This window comes from Anas acuta, chromosome 7, assembly GCF_963932015.1.
Source record: "Anas acuta chromosome 7, bAnaAcu1.1, whole genome shotgun sequence".
NCBI classification, from domain to species: Eukaryota; Metazoa; Chordata; class Aves; order Anseriformes; family Anatidae; genus Anas; species Anas acuta.
The window spans coordinates 9,373,546-9,396,479 of NC_088985.1; the positions used below are offsets into that span (position 1 = coordinate 9,373,546).

The 22,934-nt window shown below is 36.8% G+C and overlaps 1 protein-coding gene across 12 annotated transcripts in view; it reads right to left on the bottom strand.

Annotated features, from left to right (window-relative positions):
* Positions 1-22,934, bottom strand: part of GRID1 (glutamate ionotropic receptor delta type subunit 1) — a 583,553-nt gene that overhangs the window by 20,926 nt on the left and 539,693 nt on the right. For all 12 annotated transcript variants that reach the window (XM_068688379.1, XM_068688377.1, XM_068688380.1 and 9 more), the window contains one exon: positions 7,040-7,235. In XM_068688379.1, the coding sequence (XP_068544480.1) occupies positions 7,040-7,235 (196 nt within the window). The remainder of the gene's footprint in view (positions 1-7,039; positions 7,236-22,934) is intronic.

The following is a 22,934-nucleotide window of genomic DNA, read 5'->3' on the forward strand; positions in this document are numbered from 1 at the left end:
AGATGGGTGAATTATCCTCTAATAGATAGAATCCAGGGAAATAAAACTGAAAACTATGCTTTTGCCTGGATTTTCTGTAAGCTACTTGCCACAATCCACCTCCTTTCCCCCATTACATTCTGTCTGCATCCAGGCACTCAAAGATCCCCAAGTTCTTTGGTTCTGAGTTAAGCCAGAGAAAAAATATATTATAGCTTTCCTTTTTGGTGTGATTTAAATGATCCTGTACTGACCACTTTGAAAATACATTTTTTTAAGTGTATGTCACCAGTGTGGTTTGCTTTCTCCTCTGCTACCTACCTGGTCAGTTCAGAGTAACAGTAATTAATGTATATAGCTTGAGACAACAATTGCTACACTACTTCAAAACATCATTGAAGTCTAAAACACAGCATGGTGTTTAAAAAAAAAAAAAAAAAAAAAAAAAAAGAGCTTACTTTTAAATTCATACATTTATTTAACTGACACAACTTACTAAAAAGCATGCTCAAAAAAATCTCTCTCACTTAAATGGTACTGTTTGAAACCAGACCAGAGTAAGACTTCCACACCAGTATCCCTGGCTGTCTACATGAACTAATGATGGTGGTGGAACTGAGGAAAGAACAAATACATCTCTGTTTACTGTATGTGACAGCCAGAAAAGGTTTCATAACCTATCAACACAAGGATGCATAAAAAATAAAGGATGGCGAGGGAGGGATTCCTCAAGGCATTTAGCCTATATTCAGCTGGCAATGTATACTCTTGAAAGCCTAAAATGTGTTTTTCAAAGGTATTTTCTGAATGATCATGTACCCATAACTAACTGGGTTGTTATCAGCAAACCTCTGCATCTTGCCCTCTGCTCTTCCTGTGATGGGCTTTAACATTTCTCATTTCATGCTTTCAAATCTGTGATTGTGCTGATAGGCCTCCTACTTGGTCAGGGATGGGCGTTAATCCCACAGGCGTTCCTGGCAGGGAAGGACCATCACAAGCCCTGTTTGTGCACATCTCAGGTTGCGTTCTATGGTAAAGAGTACACAGGCTTTTATTACCTATGATAGAAAACAGTGTGCAAGCTCTGCTGCATTAAAAGGCACATAGTCATGGGACCAAAGACAATAGCATTTGTTACTCTGCACAGAATTTATTCAAAATCTGTGTTGCTAGAGAACAAAAAATAGCCTGATATATGTACAGAAAGAGGAAAAAAAAAGATTTTGTCTAAGTCACTGTGCTAAAATGTTTTGATTTTTTTAAAATGGCTGTCTTTTAGTTGTTTCAGAATTGTTCCATAAATCATATTTTCAAATTAACAGTTTACAAAAAAAGAACATTGACAACATGTCCTATATTCATCATCTTTTTCTTACTAATACTTGAGGAACACAGTCTTCCTCAAATATTCGATTTCAATTATAAGGCAATGTCTAGAGAAAAATCACATTATTGATTCTACCATTCAAGCCCCCAGTTTTCTGCACTTTATTTTATGCAGAAGAGCTTCGTACACTGACTTTCAAGGTTAGACAGATCTTTTAACAAGGTCTACTCCTCTTGCAATATTGCTATCCTATGACCTACCAATGTAAGTATTAATAAACAGTCTACCAGGTCTATCTTGTATCAATTTTATATTTTTATGACAAATAATCCTACACAGTGTCGTCACAACTGTAGAGCACTATTTCTCTGACATCTTGACCATTTTAAAATAAATAGGAATCTGAGCTTTAAACTCTTAATTAGGTATACTTCTTATCTTCCAGCAATACTGAATGTGAGACTGCTTCCCCTCTCTGATTATCAAAAAATGACTCTCCAAAGATTCCTCTTCCCTCAGGGAAGATTTTTCCCTTCCAAAACTTCTTCCACTTGTGGCATTTTTTTCTCTGAAGAGTAGAGATCTCATACTATTAAGAGTGCTCATTGCATAGAAAGCTTCCTTATGACCAAACATTTAGTTGCTGTCTAAATTCAGCATGCTTCCCATTCCCCTAATAGCTGTTGTGACAGCTAGGAGGAGGTAGAAGGACTAAGAATTATAGGCCATACCAGGGGCTGACCTGGATGTATGGGCAGGAAACATAGCTATGCTATTTTCATATGACACTGTACTGAGGTGTACCTATCCATGGAACTCATCATGACCGCAGTGCAGCAAAGCTCCATATCCTTGTGCTCTTGCATTCACAGCTTAGCCATCTAAAGCCTGAATTATATGTTTTAGGGCCCAAAATAGAATCAAAATGTTCTAGTGATCAGACATAATTGCAAAGAAAATATAGAGAAAGAGAGGGTAAAAGGGAATGTGGCAAATATCAGCTGAGAATAGGTAAGATAACTTGAATAAAGAATGACTGAAATGAAACAGAATAATAAGATACAATTTATACTTCAGACTTCAAATTGGATTTGATATTCTCCTCCTTTTCTATGGCCTTTTTGTGACTCTCAGCATGCAGACATATTGCAGAACAAAACAGAAATAACTCAGAGTTAAACTTTCAAAAACATCTTTAACAGAAATTCAGCCAAAGAAGCACTCGTTTCTTCCACCCAGCTGGAACTACTGTAGTGGTTAACACCAAAGACACCAGATTTATCTTTGATTCAAGAGGTTTAAGAAAACAGATTTCAGAGAAAAAGAAACTTGCATTAAAAATTTTTCTTCACAATCATGAAAAATGAAAAGGCCAATAAAGATTGCCTTCTAGACAGAAGGACAAGAAAGAAAATAGTAATACTTCTGAAAAGCAGTAGCCAATCTCATAATGTTGTGCTTCAACATGGAGGGAGACAGAAGAATATTTTTCTAAGGACCCTGGTTTATTGACTGCAAAATTATGTTTTTTCAAGAAAACTTGGTAAGAAATAATAAAACTTGAAACAAGATGAACTTCAAATTCATCACTGATATGTCTGTGATTCATCTGAAACTTTACAGGAAGCTACCACACTGAAGAAAAAAGTGGAATAACGCTACATTCATCATTAATCTACAGCCAAAAATGAAGTGTCATGATAGTTGATCCCATTAAGTGGCACAGAAATATCAGAAAGTGACCTTTACATTGTTACTAGAGGAACGGTTCAAAACCAGGCTCAGGTAACATTTATTTTGTGTTTAAAAATGATATAAGAGAAGCAACAGAGTTTTACTAAAGAGAGAACATGTCATTTAATCTTGTTGAAATTCTTTAAAAATTAATATAATTAGGAGCCACTACAGGATGTAATATAGTTGGGCTTTAAGATGTAATATATTTGGGCATTTGCTTTTACTCCAAATGCTGGTGGGTCAAGAAATGAAGAATTTACGAGGACCCATGAAAACACACTGATGAGCCACAACAATTCACAATGCAAAATTCAGCATGGACAATATTGGAAAAAAGACTTCAGAAAATCCTATTCATTGAACTTTTAAATTACTTGTACTCTCAAAATAAAAATGGAGAGGTGCTTGTTCAAGAAGAAAAGATCTCACAATGTTTATTGTTCATTAAAGAAGAGACTTTTTGAAGGAAGCAAAAAGGGAAGGAATAAACTCTTACTGTGTTGTTGCATAAATCAATGATACATTCACATTTTGTACTGTACTTGGTTTTGATCACTTCATCAAAAGCAATACACAGGAGGAAAAGAACGGATTCAGAGCAATTTTGGCACCAAATTGATTGGACAGGGGAACAAACCGTCTCCATCAAAGGAAAGCTTTTGAAAAACACAACAATAACAATTTAATTTTCTCATGTATATATATATATATATATATATATATATATATATATGTATATATATATATATATAAAGATGATATATAAAGATGTATGTGGGAGTATATAGGGACCATATCACTTCATTCTTTCAAAGCAAAAATGGCTGCTCACAATGGAAAAAGCTACAGGTTATTCGGAAAGTCATGAAAGCAAATAATTATCCTAAAGAACCAATTGCCACGGGGTATTTTGCAAACACCTTATTCAGATTTGCAATTGGATTAGGAACGTATGCTGCTCCCAAACCAACACTGATAAGGCTGTGGGAGCTACCCACAGCACACATCTGGGGGATCCTGGCTATAGCTTGACCCAGAAAGAAACTTTCCACGCAACAGCATTAGTCAATCTCCTTCTCTAGTACCAGAAAATTCAAGTGGCAAAATAACATTTTGTGTGGACTTGTGATTTGTCTGTCAACCACCTCTTACTCTATGCAGAGACATTTATGAAAAGGAGGACATTTTACATCTACAATGACCACTTTCAATTGCCTTGGGAGTACAACAAAAGCAACTTGTGCCCTCAGCTCTGAAATGTATTTCTGTTGCTTACATGACTTTGCAGCACATTAATGCCCTCTCCATGGCTGTATTTGTGTTGAAAAAGCTGTGTCTTGACAATAGGAGATGGCCACTGTGGCTACAGGGACTGTGCTATGTCTGAAAAAGCAACCTCTTCCATGGCAACCAAATGCCACAAAAGCTTTCAGGACTTTCTTCTACTATTGTTCTTTTGTTTTTAGACAGTCAAGGGGAGCAGGAACATCTCTGGGAAATGAAGAGAAGTAAATCGAACTGAGACAAACAACTGAAATACCTGCCTGTACCATAAATAAGCAATACTCTCCAATTTTGCATCAAAGCAGCATTCTTTTTGTAACTGCAGCTGCACTGTGTTGCTGTATGAAGAAAATGTAAAGGGGGAGGAGAGGAGAAAGGGTAATATAGTTGTGATTTTTTTTTTTCATTGTGTCAGGCAAGTCCTCATTCAGAGAAATGACTAAGGTATCTTTATATGCTAGAGGGATTTAGACTTCCCTTTTCCGATACAATACATTTTTTAAGGTACATTTACATCCCTTTCATGCAGCAGTATGTGTTTACGGATGGAAAGTCCTTCTTTAGAAAGACAGAATTTCTAACCATAATATTTGATACAGATAACTTGTCTCTTTATTCAAAAATGCTCAATGAGCTAGCAGGAGTGACATTTAAACTATAAACATGAGTGTTCACCTGACAATGTTATTAAATATTAAGCCCAATTTATGTGTCTAATCAAATAGCAGCTTTGGTCAGCTTTGGGGACTGAAGTAAATTTGGTTGTCGTTAACATTAATTGAATGAGCTGATCAAGCTATATAAAAATCACCTTACAACATTAAAATCAAACTTAATATAAAAAAGTTATTATCACTTACATGAGACAGAGAAGCCAGCTCCCTAAAGACAATGCAGTTGGTAGTCTAAACAGCTTGCCAGTCTACAGCTGCATTTAAGGCTTAGTCAAATCTAGCTATAATAAATGGCAGCATACAACTGGCTTACAGAATAAGAGTATTTATAGTCTCACTGGTAGAGACTATCCGCTGACATAAGAACAGTAACAAAATACAATAAAATAAAATAAAATGAAACATAAAAAGAAGTAAAATAATGTACCTTTTCCTGAGGTAATTTGTTTTATTATTGTTTTTAATGCCATGTTAGCTAGGTAAGTACTTAATAGCACTATTTGCACTATTTCTACTTTCTTATAAATGTTTAGAAAGTCTCAAAATAGAAGCTTAATTTTCACAAAATGATGAACAGATTAAAAAAACAAAAACAAAAACAAAAAAAAACAGACTTGACTATAGCCAGGTTTCTGCCTTGTACAAAGGAAGAAAGGGTATTTAAGTCAAGTTCATAGAGCTTTAGGAAGCTCAGCTAGGAAGTGGGAGAACAGGGAGGGTGAACCAAAACTGTTAACTAAATATTCCTTTACTGGGAGAGGCAAGTCTTTCTCCCATAAAATAAGGATTTTATGCAGAAACCACACAAACAATTGGAAATTTTATGATAAAGGACTTTGATTTGCAAATGGGATGACCTGTGCCACTGTGTTCATCCCTGTAATTACATTGTAAAACCCAGTAAATAGGGGATGCTTTCCCTATGACTGTTGAGAAAAAATTCTAAAGAATAAAATAACCGAAGCCCTAAAACGTTCTTATTTCTCACTTACAAAAGCATGAAGAACTAATATATTTGTTCCAAATCTGTGTTTCATTGACAACAGAATAAATCTGATCAAATAATCAAGACTTTAATAACAACTGTTTTCTTGTTTCATGAAAAAAAATCAATTGACAAATAAAGGAGACACTTTTCTTTAAAGGAGAAGCACATTAAACTTTCACTGACTACTTCTGTGTACCTTCTGCCATAAAGCACTCCCAGAAACATGTGGTTTGGTGTTATTTATTACCTGTATTTGCTGAGCTACAAGATGGAAAGCAGACAGGAAGAGTGGCAAACTAAGGGTGCCAGAAAAAGTGTGGACATTTGTATTTTCCTAATCTCATCCGGGGCTGTTCGTCACAGGACTAAGCACAAGCATATAGAATCCCAAGCTATTATGTGTATATCAGATCTTGATTCCAACATCAATGCTAAGTTTCACCAAAACAATTGCACAGTCATATATGAGAGAAATTAAAGCTAGGTGAAAGCATGCTGACAGGTAGAAGAGTATATGCATATATATATATATTTTATTATTATTATTATTATTTTAAGCCTGGAATAAACAACACTTTGCATGAAATTCCTGTTCTACGAAAAATTAGTACATTTTCAGTGAATCTCTTAATTTTTGCTCATGTTTCTAATACCTACTTTAATCCTCAGGTAAAAACAAAACAAAATTTACAAACACACACATAAAGTGAGCAAAGGACAAGTGTCAATACCTGGATAATACAAAGCATGATATTGAAGAGGAGTATTTCCAGAGAGCCCAAGAAAGCTAGAAACCTTATGGCCAGAGCCAAAGAAGGACCTTAATAATGGAAATTTAGGCAGAGCTAAAGTACTTAAATTCAAATCCATGACTCCAGAATATGCTACTTATTTGCTATTAAGTTACTAAAAGAAACTTTAGATAAGGATATTTTTGTTTGAAGTTCCAGTGTAATTGCATTAATGGGACTTAACATTATTAACTTCATGCAAACAGCACTGATGCAGCACAAAAATTAAATAAAGAACCCTGTAATCCAGTCTTACCTTTCTGATGCCTTCAGAAGGGTTCGATACACAATTATCTGCCCCATTATTCTTACTGATTGTCCTCCACAGTTCAGCAAATGTGTTATCCTGCTCCAGAGGGTTTGTCCCTTTTGCTTTAAAGTATTCATACACTGCTGAATCCCTGACTGTACCATAAGATATATCCATTTGTTTGGACAGATCCTGAAATGTTCTGAAATTCAAGCAATATTGAGATATTAGTGTTACATAACACGCGACTGAAATTTAATTCATTAAATGGTTTATATGTCTGTCTTTAGTCAAAACGAACCATACCAAGTAGAATTTGCATACCTCTTGCCTTCATCATAAAGGAAAACCAAAGAGTAATTTAATTAAAATGAGATCATATGACATTAATCATACCTGACCTCTTTTTTACCTCAGTAAAGATTTATTTATTTATTTTTGTTTAAATAATATCCACACTAAACATTATTGTGCCAAGTTTGCACAAGAAGGGAGTGTAATACAGACCTCCTCAAGCACAGGATGAAACTAAGAATGCAAATATAAACACCTAGCATCACTAGCAAAATGTCACAGAACTCAGTGGGACTGGTTTATAGTACCACCAATATTCCACATCCAACTCCAAACCAATACCACCGTTTTAAACAAACAAATAAAAGTCTCGGTTCTGATTTCCAGTAAGTACTAGTCACCGTCTCTTTCTCTCTCTTTTCACAGCCTCTGGTAAAACAGACATTTTTCATTCACACACAGGGCTAGCTTTCATTTACTCATCATCATACCACTCTGGAAGTGTAAATGGGCCTCAACCCGAGTGACTGTGAATGCATCATTTATTTTCAAATTGTACAGAATGTAATTCACTCCTGTTTTACAGCCTTTTCTGCACAGAAAGGTGTAAATCACTGCCTCTGTCACTGAAAACCAAGCCAAGTTTCAAAACATTTAAAGGGGCATCACTACCATCAAAAGAAGCATCCGATCAGTTTTCCACGAGCCACTGATTTCCATTCGTGTGCCCCCTTCCTTTGTCCCCAAGTCTCACTTGCTGCAATGGTACAGTATTTTCCATCTGCGCATACACTCACAAACGCACATGATGCTTCTCATATGAGCTACCAACTAAGTCTGGGCAACACTAAACTAAAACAACCCCTCATGCCTCTGTCACCCAATTCCTTTTTCCCCAAACAACCTTTCATTAAAGAATCCTTTTCAAAGCATCTGAAAGGCCCACTCATGCCACCTCCCACTCAATGCCAACTCTTGGAACTGTAAAAGCAAAGCATTTTGTCTGGCAGCTCCTGCAGAAGATCTCTTCAAAATGCTCCCAGGCAGTCTTCCTTTGGCCCATGATCTGAAGCTGTTTTCCACAGCTGAAGACTTGCCACAGACAATATTTTTCTGTCACCCTCTTCTTTTTTTCACTGGGGCCATCCCACTAGTTACACCTTACACCACTGCAACGTTCCACACAACACTGTTGAAAGCACAGCAATCTAGGCACATAGACATAAATTCACATAAAACCCACATACAAATATTTAGAGAACTCTTCCATCTTCTCCATCATGTCACCTCCAGGACTCCCAGGTTTGGTCCTGAAGGGCCCCTTTACCTGCAGGCCCTGTGAGAGTCTGCCAGCTCCGTCGCCAAAGAAAAACCCTTCCAACTCGCAAGCTGTTTCTAACATTTTAAGTGGTTTAAATTCTTAAATTGTGTTAAGGACTTTTTATCATTTTAAGCTGTTAAGCAGCTTTAAGTAAGACTGTGAACAGGTCTTCTCTCTATATGCTGCACACTTGCAGATTTGGGCTAACTCTGGGAGCTGCATCAAAACCCAGACCTGTTATTTCTTTCACTCTGTATATACCCCTTTGGGAAAATACAAATGAAAGTCCTGGAAGTTGCTGGATATTAAAAATTCGAATGAAAATGAGAGAATTCATGCCGATCCTTTCTCTCTCTGTTTAACAGTACTGAAACATATTCTGATCTCCTAAACGTTTCCGGTACATTTCACTGAACAGGACCATTTTTCCTGCAGTCTTGATCTAAATGATGACATGCTACATTTAGTTCCTTTTTATTTTTTAAAATAAATTTCATCATATCACAGGGAATTGCTTATGTCCTGGGAATGGATGATCTGACTGTTAAAAAACACATTTCTGTCTATTTTATGTACAAATGACTAAGAAAGGTACTCGATACACACAGGCGGGTTTCTGTGGCAACCCTTTTCAGAGTTTGATGTACAGATTTCAGTACCTGTAGAAGCACATATACAGAAGCACACTAGCAGAAGCATTTTTAATTAATGTTCTTTAACACAACTTTCAGCTGCTAACAACTTTACAAATGTCTACTATTCATGCTGCCATTCTGTTTGAAAATTTGCACATGAGAGTTTGAACGTTAAAAAAACAACTCTAGTTTTCATAATGTTTCATAATGTGAATATCTAGACCACTTCTATTGCCTCTATTACAGTGGAAGCTTTTTGACAGAAATGTGCCTTTTGTTTTAGCTAAATTATACTTTATTGACAATCACTACTTTTGTTTTAGCTAAATTACATTTTATTGACAATCAGTGCTGTACAAAAGCACAGTACATCTTGCTTTTTGAACAGCACATTTTCTTCAATTCTCTAAACATTGCAGTGCACAGCGAGTAAATTCTGAGTGTAAATCAAGTGCTTTGCTGGCCCAGTAAGCAGGTAATCTGCACAGGTGGCAGGGAGGGAAGCACAGACTTTGCTTGGGTGCTGTGGAGAAGACAACTACCATCCCTTTAGCTGGCAGAGTTTTCCTACAAGAGATAATTTGGAATGCTGCATGTCTTAAGGATTGCATGCACCTTCCTTGCAGTGCCCCATTTGATGTATTATAAGAACAGCTCCTGACAGAGGAAATTCTCTGTACTATGGCCAGCATTGGAAATGTCTTCTGAGAGACACAAGATCACTAAAGGACACGGCTAGGGTTGCAGCAGGTAACCAAGTTTGTGAGTTGTTCCTGTAGCATAAATTCAGAAGGATGGTGGCTGAGTGAGAAAATAACCTTATATCTTTACCAAATGGACCACTTAACCGAAATTATCTCAGAAATTATCCTGACAGGGAATGCTCTAGACAATGGCTCTTATTCTGCATAAAAGATTTCTTTGTCTCTATGTAAATTTTATTTCTGCACTGAAGTGGAAACAATGCTCAGCATCTCCAAAGCTGAAGAAGTGATCAAAAGATCTGGGTATGGTGGGTAAGGTCACATACATAAAAGACATGGAATGGATATTAGTATCTCCTGTCTTTTACAGGATTAATTAAGATAATCACAAGTGCAGGTTCTAAACATTGTTATTTTAACTTCCTCAGATCTTCCATCACTAGACAAAATCATTCACTGTCAGCTTTCAGAGTGGTTATATCTTAGCATTGCATCATTCTCTAAAGACAGCTGCTTTCTTTGTTCTTTGACTTCTTTCATTTATGTTACCAGCCATCAGCTGAAACCACCTTTGTTAGCAATTCAAATTCTTGGCTCACTTTCCTATGGCAAAGATTTCACGTATTTAATATATAAAATTATTTGCAACAAAAATATGTAGCATAACAAGATGCCCCATTAATCTTACCACCTCAATTATTGGATCTCAGAACCCATTAAGGACTCTCTGTAAGTGTGATTAAAGATAAAACTAGTAAAGCAGAAAAAGCCAATGTACCTCACTTACAGTTATAGGAACTGACCTTCAATTTGTAGATAAATACATCCACTGTGCGATTACTATAATTGGCAAGTACATGTAAACCAATTGATTTAAGTAAATGTACCTGTGGTCTATCTAAACAAAAATGTTGTCCTTCAGAACTGTATTACCAGCTGAAATATTTAACCAGTGCAATAATGCCTGCAAGATAAATGCTACAATAGATAAATAATTTCTAGCAGAGTTGAAATTGCTTCACGTAGAGTCAACTGAAAACCATTTGTTTTATTTTTTAGAAACACATTGACATAAACCATATGCTGTGGAACAAACATTCAGGCTATAGTTGCACTAACATTTATAATTAGACCACTAGAAATAATTGCCACAATAAAAATACTGGCTAAGTTACACTTTTTGGAGATTCTTTCTTACTATTAAAAGAGTTGTGCAGCTGTAGATGCATAGCCTAAAAAGGTTTTGCTAGTATAGCTTTATATTACTCTAGAACTGCTATAAATAAAATAATTTCTGGATGAACAGTATGAACAAATCCTGTCTAAGTGACAGACTAAACCTGTCACCGGGTGCCTTTAAGTAACTGCTGATCAATTAACTCAATTTATAGAACTGCAGCCTAGTAGTAAGGCTGCAGGGCTGTTTCACCCAAAACTGTTACTCAGAATCATCAGATATGATCAAGGTATAAAAAAATAAACACACAAACAAACAAAACTGCAAAGAAACAAAACAAAAACAAAACAAAGAACAACAACAAAACAACACAGAAAGACAACCAAACAGGTGCCTTTCATTTCAAAACCTTTTTTTTTTTTAATATTTAAAAAATATATATATTCATAGTAACGACGATTTTTCTTTATTTATTTACTTTGAGTCAAGAAATACTTACCTATTGAATTTTCCCCCAACCTTACCATTCTCTTCTTAAAAAAAAAAGTTTGGAGAATGTTGCACATCTGTAACCCTATGTGTAAAGTCCATTACTTTAAACAAGTTAATTAACTGGCAGAGTTATGTCATGATTTAATCCTCTTCTATACCACAGTAATAAATGTAATATTTTATCTTGACTACAGCCTTAAAGAAACCATAATGGGCAGAGTGGCAGCTCCTTGATTCTGAGGTAGTTTCTCATTAGCATTCACCACCACCAATGTTCTGACACTGTAACACCAGGGATTTTTCCAGTCTGCTATTACTTAAGGAACGTTAGTATTTCAGCAGTTTCTGAATCCACAGTATTATTTTAAAATGATGCAATATTTTTCATGCTTAGCCTCTGTTTGTTCATCTACACATAGACCAGCAGAAATAACATAGCTTGAGGTTAGACATAAAAGTAGTAATCAGCACTCTGCCCTTGCTTTTCCAGGTTGTGAGAAGACTTTAGAATAACCGCTCCCTTCATATCACTACATACATTTTGAAAACAATGCAATATAAATAATTCCTCTCCACTAAACTAATTGTTTTTCTCCATCAATATTAATGCCTAAATCATACAGAAATGTTTAAAAAAACGGTGCTTTGCCATATTTGGCAGGGAAAGCTATGTACTTATTTTACCTAGGGAAGCCACTACTCTAAGATTATTGCTCAATATAGCATAATATTTTAGGTGATGGTTGCCATTAAGATAAAGCAACCCGGAGAAGATGAGTTTTAAGCTGCTTTACGTAAATGAAGCCTTAGAAATAGATACAAAAAATGTACACCACAAGTCCTAAATTTCTGCTTTTTAAATACCTTGAAATTATTTTTTTTTCAAACTTTTTTCAAAACTTGGAAATTGATGACATCTACAGAATTAAATACTCCTGCAGTTCCTAACTATAAGTTTTGTCAACAGCATGAATTGGAGGGAAATTTGTGTTTTACACATTGGGGAAAAGAGTAAATCCACTACACTTTTAAGTATAAATGACAGTAGCTGAATTTATTTGACCACCTTATACTGACAGTGTAAACCCAAGAACTACCTATGAGCTGAAATCTAGCAAATAAAATCCTATCTGAAAATAGATTTATTTGATAAATTATCAATAGTGGAAAGCAAGGGCTTGAAAGAGAATGCTCTGTAAACTGCAGAAGTGTTCACATTTTGAGATACAAAACTGCTCAGCACTAGACCATCCAAGGGTATGTTTGCCAAGACAGTAAGAACAAATGATAAAATGGTGTTTGTTGCTGATGACCACACAGCCTAACCACCAAGAGACAGACTCTGAAGCCAGGCAAGCTTTGCAGTATCAGCTGCTTCTTTGCACATGTCTCCAATGTGAAAACAGCTGACATTTGAGGCAAGCAAGAGCAATCTGCAAAACTGGAAAATCTTTGGAAGTAAAACTGAACCAAGGTTGTGGGCTGCAGTGTGCTGGCATGACTAATTTATGGTTTTAAACACATACAAACAGAAGATCACTCAGTTCAGAACCTGAGACCTCTTTAATTTTAATATCCATTTATGGAGTACCAAGGAAAAGAACCTGGGCCCTAGTCCATTATGCACAGATAACCAAACATTGGTCTTTGGATCTCTAGTTTAAGGAAGATTTATGGGTGGAATGAAAATGTCTTAAGACATCTGAACCTGAGTTCAAACTTCCATGTAAAAACATTCCCTAGAGCTGGTCTACCCAAGTTGAAGTTTAGCTGGCTGAAGACAAAAAAATATATATATAAATCTGTTACAGATAGAATTTCCCACTAGTTTATAATAATCTCAATTAATCAGAGGCTTGTGTGAAAACTTTTGTTGTCTTACGAAATCCAAGTTATAAAAGCACAAGCCCACTTAAAAATTTAAAAAAAAAATAAAAAAAATAGCAGGTAATCCTCCTAAGCACCAGTGCAGCCAATAATCAGTAAGCCTTCAGTAACATTTCTATGAATTTCAAGCATTTGTTGGCAGTGCATATAGGACTGTTACTAGCATCTGTTAAACTGGATGTAAAATACATAAATTAAAAATACAGGCCACTTTAAAGATTACCTCTAGGAGTGAGGCCAATAAGACTGTTCACAGTATTGCTGGAATGGCAGTAGCCTCAGGACAGAGAACATTTAAAGGAAAGCAGGTTTAGTTCCATGTCTAATATCTTCAGACTTCAGAAGAATTTGGTCCATGGTTATAATTTGTGCATCTCTTTGACTTTCTTCAAAATTATGAAAAATCAAACTGAGCTCTTAAATCAATCACTGAATTGCCAACTTCTCTACAGTGACGTGACCAAATTCTGCATTGTTCCATTTCACTGCCACGCAAGTCACTTCAACCACCCTTAATTCTGCCTCAGCGTGGTGATGTGCACAGCAATGGCTTTCTTCAGAAAATGCACTAAGAAAAAATCTTAACTTCACTGCGAGAGACAGTCCAGTAGAAATCAGCAGCAGTACTTGCATGCTTAATAGACACTTTGCAGGATCAAGTCCTTCACCAGCAAATATATCACTCTAGATTTCACATAGAGCTCATTTCATCAGCTGTCCATGAAAAATACCATCCACTTTATTTTAAACAACAAAAGCTTTAGCAGAAAAAGCCTCGTGGGAGTTTCTGCGAGGGAAGCCATAAGCACTGGTAGATTAAACTACACTGAATCAATGGAGTTGCAGCCCTTCACACCAGGGCTAAACATTTCCTGATCACTAAAGGAGACAAACAATGCCGGCATTTATGGCTATATATGCACTTGTAATCATCAGCGGAGCAGAACAGCTGCTACATATGATTTCAAAGACGCAGGGACTTTCCTCCTGTGGAAAAACCAATCAATTGGCATGTGTCACAAACCACGTTGCCATGTCAACTACATACTTTTACTACAGTGAAAACAAATAGTGATTGAACCCCCAGCAGGTAACGGCACTGCAGCAGCTGCTTATTACAGCAGCTGTTTTCATGATGATAATGGTCATGGCTGCCAGTGTGGTGGCATCCATGAGCCCCTGTCTGGACTGGGACTCACTGCCCTGTACTAGACACAACCAAAAGCAAAGCATAATATTCAGTTGTGGATTTAGTGGGGGATGGAAACTACAGCCAGCTTTATTTCTGCCACAGGGGAAGGGGCTTATGTGTGTCCCTGTGCCACTTGTGATGGCAACAGTCCTATCACCCTTCCAGCATGGGGCTGAGACTGTTTCTCTCCCGCTGCCCTAAAGAAGTTTATTAGGGTTCCTAGCATAACTAACAGGGACCAGTACTGCTGAGATCGGTGAAACCATTCATGTACACCAAAGCACATACTCAAGGGCTAGCAGAAAAAGTAGAAAAAAGAAAGGCAAATCAAAATTGCCAAATAGCATGTACACAATGTACTAAAGAACTTGTCCACAAGACACAGAACTTGTCCAGTGTCTCCAATTATTTAATGTCTTTGAAACAATTTCCATCAGCTGTAGTTCCTAAGTGCAAAGGGAAAGACAAGAAAACTAAACCAAGTTGTCTTCTAAAATCCCAACACAGCAAACACAATCATTTCAATGCAGATTGAGGGTTTTCACTGGGACTGTGCTCCTGCACAGCTACTGCATGATTAATTCCTAAAAGAATGGAGCAAACAGCATGTATAACCAGTGATGAAATGCAAAGCCATAGTTAAAGCTATTAATAAATGATACACTGCCACATTTATGATTTTATTTGTAATTAATCATTGCCTACAAACACTGTATCGGCAAAACATTTGTAGGCTTTGATTACTTTCTAAGAGTCTGAGATGCAACAGAAATGTTCTATACCATCATATGAAACCTCACTTTTTCTTTACTGATCTCAGAATAATTTGCATTTTTGGTGAAGTCAAAGAAATATGGGAAATGTAGGAAAAAAATCCAGACGACTAATCCGTGTCCCACGGCTCATAGAACTTGTTAAAACCTTCCAGCAGTTTATTTGGGAAGAGTGCCCATTCAAAATTAAATAATAAAAAGGAAAGACTTTATAATTTTTTCTGGCTATGAGACTCAACCTTGGATCCAAAAATCAAACTAGATTATCATCATCATCAGTAAAACAGTTTCTCCTCTAAACAAAATTAGACCTTTGTTTTTTCACACCTATTGCTATTTCTAAATTATTTCTTTGGGACCACCTTAGCAATTCCAGTCATCTGGAACGATCTGCGTAAGTCTGACTTGACTTGTTACCGGATCATAGAAGTTATTTGCTCAGAGCTGACATTCTGTCTCTGCTTGAGCAACACACATAAAGAAATCTGTCAAGGAGCTCAAAATAAGCTAAACATCTCTCAATTGCAAGTCCAACATGTCTAACTATACTTATAACTTGCCTTTTATCCAAAACTTCTCCAGGCACTAAGAACAAAAGTCACTTAGATTGCCGATTATTTCATTAACTATGTTTTGTTTTTTAGTTGCGAATCTGTATGTTCCCTACAGCAGAAGTTATGTTTACTTTGCTTGAAAATGTTTTTAACAACTATCAAACAATAGCATCATGGGTAGGTTTCTTAAACGGTAGTACCCATGAAGTCTAATTTCTGAGGATTTGTATCTGAATCCACTGGTGCCCTACAGTTCATGATCTCTGAAGGAAGTTTCTGTCACGATCACAAATAAGTTTATCTGCTGTCTGATTGAGGGAGTGATTACAAGGGGAAGTCTTTCCTTTAAATTTACAGGGGACATTTACAGGATTTCTTGTCACCACCCTATTTTGCCATATTTCTAACAGATTAATACATTTGAGATATCACCCATCCAAGTCTGGCCTACATATTTGCAAGTTAACAATGGTAGGAAGTAGTCAGACAAAGAGATGTTAGGAATAATCACATTAGAATCTTCTGAAGATGCAAGCCCAGGCTTTCAAAAGCTTGGAGCTTTAGTTTGTATGCTTAGATCCACATTTAAACTACTAAATCACTGGGCAGATTTTCAAAACTGGTCAAGGAAAACTTGCACAACAGCACATCTATAAGACACTCATAGATCCATTTCAAAGACTGGAAGGGGACTCAGAGAAGCTATGAGCTGCTCATTCTGCAAATACAGAATAATTGATTCTGCTAAAAAAGCTGGGTTAGCTTGCATCCTTTAACTACACCCCATAATTCATTTAACAGAGAGGAGGAAATAAAAATGCATACAACACAGGAAAAAGGAAAGGTTGAAAACATCTCAAGAGCTCGTAGCATGTTTTGGAGAAATAAATATCATTTGGACTACCTTTGAATATTTTATTGTTTTCCTCTTAAACCACTTTGTCATTGTGACCTTTCTGAGTACCATGAAGGGTTAACATGTTAATTAAAGCAAGGTATTCTACTCCTCACAATATTAATTAAAATAAAAGCTGCAGCTGGTGTTTAACAGCAATTCAGTCCCAACAGCAGGTTTTAGTCACTTCACCTAAATCAAACATATCATAAAGTTGGCATGAAAATCATATTGTCTGAATCAAACACATCTGGCGACTGACACACGCTTTTACCTATAATGAAAACAACAAACTACCTCTATTATTTATTCAGATGCACTTTAAATTGTTCACTATGCTGATGTCTTCTATCACTCATTTTCGGAAGCTAAAAATCCTAATGAAGATTAATGATTAAGATCGAGAGGGAAGAAATTACTTTCTTCCTCCACAACTGATGTTATAAGTACCGATACTGCTGCCGGTCTGTTTTGCACTCAGACGACAAAGAGTAGCTTTTTAATTAAATAGAGTGGGGAACAGGTAAGCTTGGCAGCTTGGTGCTGGCTTGCAAAGCCCTTACTCAGGGTGAGTGGTACTTTATACCATGACTGTTAGAATATCATTATACTGTAAGTAGTTCCATTAAAGACCATGAAATCCCAGTGTAGGGTAAGGTCCTGCTCAGTTCTTTATTAATTTTTGATTTATCAGGAGTTGTCTCATCGTTTGGGATGAGGACTGCGGCACAGAAAGCTCTAGGCTGTTGCCTGCAGTCTCACAGCTGGGATGGAGGGGCCGGATAGATTCAAGCTGCTCAGATCTCTCGGAGGTACAAAGTGATGCTGGAAAACAGCTTCACACCCTTCCCTTACCACAGGGAATAAAGCAGAAGCTATCAATGTTGACAGAAAGAAGAGAAGAAAATAGAAAGGCTCTGAAGAGGCATCTTGATTGCTAGAACATGTGCTGGGTGCTCTTGGGAAATCAAAACATAGGGCTCTTCATTAATACCGAAAGCACATATAGCATTCAGCAATTATTATTGATGTCTAAAGTGCATGCATTACATATGCATATTTAAAGGCTGGAGGCCCACTTGCCTGTTTCTCAGAGGACCCGAAAGGCAAGTGCTCGGTATGTGGCATACTTCCCACCTCAGCCTGACGTACACTGAAGTGAAGAGAAAGAGAGACCTTGCTGTTCTGCCTGCTCCTCCTCACCCCCCACACAAGTCTCACCTGAATACCAAACCTCACACTAGAAACACTGACAGCACCACATCAAAATCAACTAGCTGTTCCTTATATTGAGATTAATTAGTTTATTGGGCAGCCTAATTTCACAGCTTGAAATATTACCCTGGAAATTGCATTACTGCCATATAAAAGAAACATAGTAGTTAACAACCACCCCGTTCTGACTGATGGTTTTCTGTTCTTTTTCAGATAGATATGACTATTCATAAATCAATTGAATTAAATCAGTAGCTTATTCTCCTGTGCTGCTTTTAATGGTTTAGAAGGCAAACAACTTCAGCACACATGATTACATTTCTTTTAATGGAACCTTGGCAGCTGCATCAAAATAGTTTTTCCAAGGCAACACCATTCTCTTCCTCATCACCAGATGAGGTTGGAAACACGCTGCATTACATTATATGGGGGCACGTGTGCAGCAGAAGAGAACATTGCTCAGTAAGGCAATAAGCCCAGCAAGTGGAAAGAACATATGCAATACTTCTCTTAGCAACAGAGTATTATTTTCAGAAAACTTTTCTTACCTTCTAGAAAAACTTCTGGAACACAATAATTAGCAGGAAATAACTCATGCAAATGAACAGCAGCATTTCAGTTTCCAGGGAGAATAAGAACCCCTAGCTCCTTTCCCCCCCAAAGAAGGGGGAAACTTGTGTCTATTAAAAGTGTTTTGTCGTTGCAGGGTTTTTTATTTGTTTTGCTTGTTTTTAGATATCATCGGGAATTGTTTCTAAATCTCCTTGAGGATATTCATTTTTAAAAGCCTTTTCTTTAAATGGAAAGATTGGTTTTCCACGTCATGACAAGACAGAGCATTTTTATCTAACTAAAAAGGAGTAGTACAATCATTTGACTCAGCTGAATGCAACAGTTGTTTAAACACAGAGAAGAAAAATCAGACAGTCAAAACTAAATCTCCTTTACAACACTAATGAATCTAGCTTACATGAGTTAAGATGTTACTACACAAAGTTGTTTGCTTCGTCCCTTGTCTGGTTTCTGTTTCCACAACAGAACGGGCAAAAAGACACGTCTATACCCCTGCCATCACAAACAAAATTTTATCTCTTAGTTTATGGCTGACTTCCTCAGCAAAACATGCAATAAGAGATTGCACTGAGCTCACCAAAACCAAAGCTGTAATCCTGCAACCTTCAGCATAGGCAGAAAGCTGCCAGACAGAGTGATGTGTGAACAATGCTACTCAGTTCTTAATGCCAAAAGGTAGCTGTGAGGAAGATACTTTGTGCAAGAGAAGGGGTGCAACAGAATCATGGTACTGCTGTGCATGTTGTCTGTAGGGTGGATCATCTCTAGCAGGCCTTTTTGCCCCCACTGAGTTCCCACTGACATGCTCAATTTTTAATCGCTGAAGGAAAAGCTGCAGAGCCTTGCTCGAAGAAATCAGCTTTTGCAGTGACTGTACGAACTAAGCTTTTAGACTATAGGATTGTTACTTAACTTTAATTGCAGTCTATTCATTTAAACCTCACAACATGAAAGACAGATCATCTAATGGAGCACAGGACTGGCCATAGCACGGTGACACTGGTTGGTGTTACCACCCAACCCCTACTCTGGGAAGGCAGCCGCACAAGCAGTCTGCCAGTGCTCCTGCTGGAGACTCCTCCCTCCATCTAAAAAATAAATGGTTCGGTACAAGTTTTTATGCTCACAGTTATCTTGCTGACACAGAATACATGGTAGCAAATAGAAGGAGGGAAAACTACTTTTGCTGTAAGGTAGGCCAGGAATTCTGGTGCTGAATGCGCATGGTATGAAAATGGCAGCACCACTGCTCACATGGAAATGTCGCTGAAGAACTGTGCAAGAAGAGAAAACTTTTTTCTGGCACAAGCGAATGAAGCGTTTTCCAAAACATACAGCAGATTATCAGAGCTGGAAGCTCATGCATGTCCTGTCTGAGCTGAGAGCAAGTAAGAAATCAGGTACAACTTTCCCTTCTTACAAGTTAGGTAGAACTACTTTTTACCTTTATGTGCTTGTTTCACAGGGAGCAGGGTACAGGAAGTAACTTTACTGTGATATAGTGCTTACTAATTATTGGTCATTTTGCAAATGCAATTAACTTGTTTGTTCTGTCTGCAGAGATGCTTTCAGAGACATCACCTGACTCCAGAGGACTTTGAAGCCTATGCAAAAACATGTGCTATCTTACCACATAATAGAACAACCTGTGTGACTTTTATAATAGGACTCACTGTTACACTAATGACTCTGACCAGCACAGATAAAAGGTATAAAATACAAGTCACCGTACCATGAAGGTACCTTTATTTTTTTTTTTTTTCCCTCCCAGGATCTACCTGGCTTCCCACTTTGAGGGCCTTTAAATATTTAAAAAAAGTTTAAATATTCTTCCGACAAAGACATATACTGTGGGGCCTTGTAACAATGTTCTTCTGTCCAAAATAAAAGCAAATATAGCCAACAGGCAAACACATTGAATTGTATATTCACATGAAAAAAGCAGCAAAGTAATTTTACTTTTTAAGAAAATGTGAAAAAATAAAATTATTTTTGCAATTTTAACGCTTGTTCCTCACCAAGACTGCATTTCCAAACCAGAATTCACTATGAAATTTTTCTTATTATTCCTGTTTTTATCCTTAAAAATAATGGCCTGAGGTAGTTTTACAACTAGGAGATATTTAGAGCTTTAAGGCTATCTCTGTCTGAATTGCTGTAGTAATCATTTTTTTTTCCTTCTTAATATCCTGTTATATTAGATTTTATTATCAGTTCATAGAAGACATTATATCAACTTCTTTAGAGAAAAACAATAGAAATATAAATAACCTATTGGGCAAAATTCTGTTACTGTATTTTGTATTGTTTATCCCTTAGGTGTCAAATAGGGGGGAAAAAAAGCACACACAACAAAATAAGCCAAAGGTATTATCGTTGTAATAAAAAGAAGCCACACACTTTAACGAAGGCTGAAATCAGGGGCCAATTTAATGTATGCAGAAAGCATACACTCACTACTCTATGGACAGCCAGTGAATAATCAACATTAACATGAGAAAATCTGACATCAAAATCAATGCAACCTGAGCTGAGAAGAAGAGATTGCATATCAAATCTTGAGTTTGAAACAATCTATGCAAGTTTTGATGGGCTTTCATGAAGGTTACTGCTCTTGCTAGATTTTCACCCCTCCAAAGGAAAAAAAAAAAAAAAAAAAAAAACCAACAAAACAACAACCAACAAATCAACAAAATCAACAACAAATTTTAAAAATGATGTTATTACCTGTGCAGATGCTAGATTTTGCTAACGTCATATCCAAATAATTTATTTCCCTGAACTATATGTGCATCAAAAGTTAATGCCTCAATCCACATAAGACACAGAACTTCCCAGTAAAAAGAATAAATGAAGAGATGCTCTAATACAGGTGCTGTAAAGGCAGAGATGAAAAGGGTGTGGAATCTCAAGGCTCTTGGCTTTCCATCGATTTCCAATATATGCCATCTTTTTATAATGGCAACTGGAGGGGTGGAATGCAAGTTTGATTTTCAGCTGTTTATTTTTCCCAGAAAAAAATATCCCTGGGAAATATTTACACTTCCATGCTTGCCTGCTTGCTCAGTTACAGGAATTATTAGGATCCATTTTAAATCACGGTTGAACAGCATATGCCAACATGCAGAGAGACTTTTAAGAAGCTCCAGACTTTGTGAAGCCCTGGACTTTCCAAAAGCATCCAATGGGACACACCATTTCTTCCCAGCAGAAGGGAAACGAAAAGATAAATGATGGAGATCCAGCACTGCCCACAACATGGTGTCTTGTTCTGAACTGTGCCTGGAGGCATGCTGCTGAGTGCTGCTGCCCTGCTGCACAGGTTGCAAAGCATTTCCCATGGCATTTCTTCCACATGCACTAAAAAGGGAATAATCTGGAAATTAAGAAATATTTTTAATTTTTGTCCTTGCTCACTTGCTTGCATCTTTTACTATATTCTACCCTTAATTTTTACGGATGAACTTTCTTAATCCAGTTATTTAATGATTGAAGCTTTTGCTCACAGGTCTTAAATAATAACCACGATAATTATTTTTTATCATGTCCATTCATACGTGCCTCCTGTCAATGTGCCCGAGGTGCTGCACAGACACTACAAACCACAGTACAAATTAAACATAGGAAAATTAAGAAAAAAGAAAATTCAATGAAATATGTAAAAAGCCATGTGTGGTATTAAGAACAGAAAGGCTGCTTTCAAACAAGGAATTTCAAGGCAAAATAACTGCAAATACAGGGAGATTTCTGTGAGCTCCTTGCTACTAGTCCTATATGAAATCCATTTAAATAAAGCAGATGAAGCCTTTGTTTATTTCCTTCTAGCTGGCATCTTCAAAATACTTTCCTCATTTTCTTTTAAAACATTTTGAGACTTTTTTTTTAATGCAACCCAGAACATTTATCTTTTTTGATACCTGCAGAGCTATAATAATATGGTCATTTCTGGCCAAGATTTTTAAAGTAGCTAAACTGACAACATGCCATATAAGATATGAAAAAATGTTACTCTGTTATACAGAAAGGGATCCGAAATAGAGAGGAGGCTAAGCTTGCCAAGATCAAACAAAGCCTGTGGTAGAAAAAGAAATTGCACCCAAGTCTTCCAACTGCCAGACTTATCACCCCTACTAGGCTGCAGTAAATTTTCCACTGTCACCAAAACACATGGAATTTGGGGATTAAAATC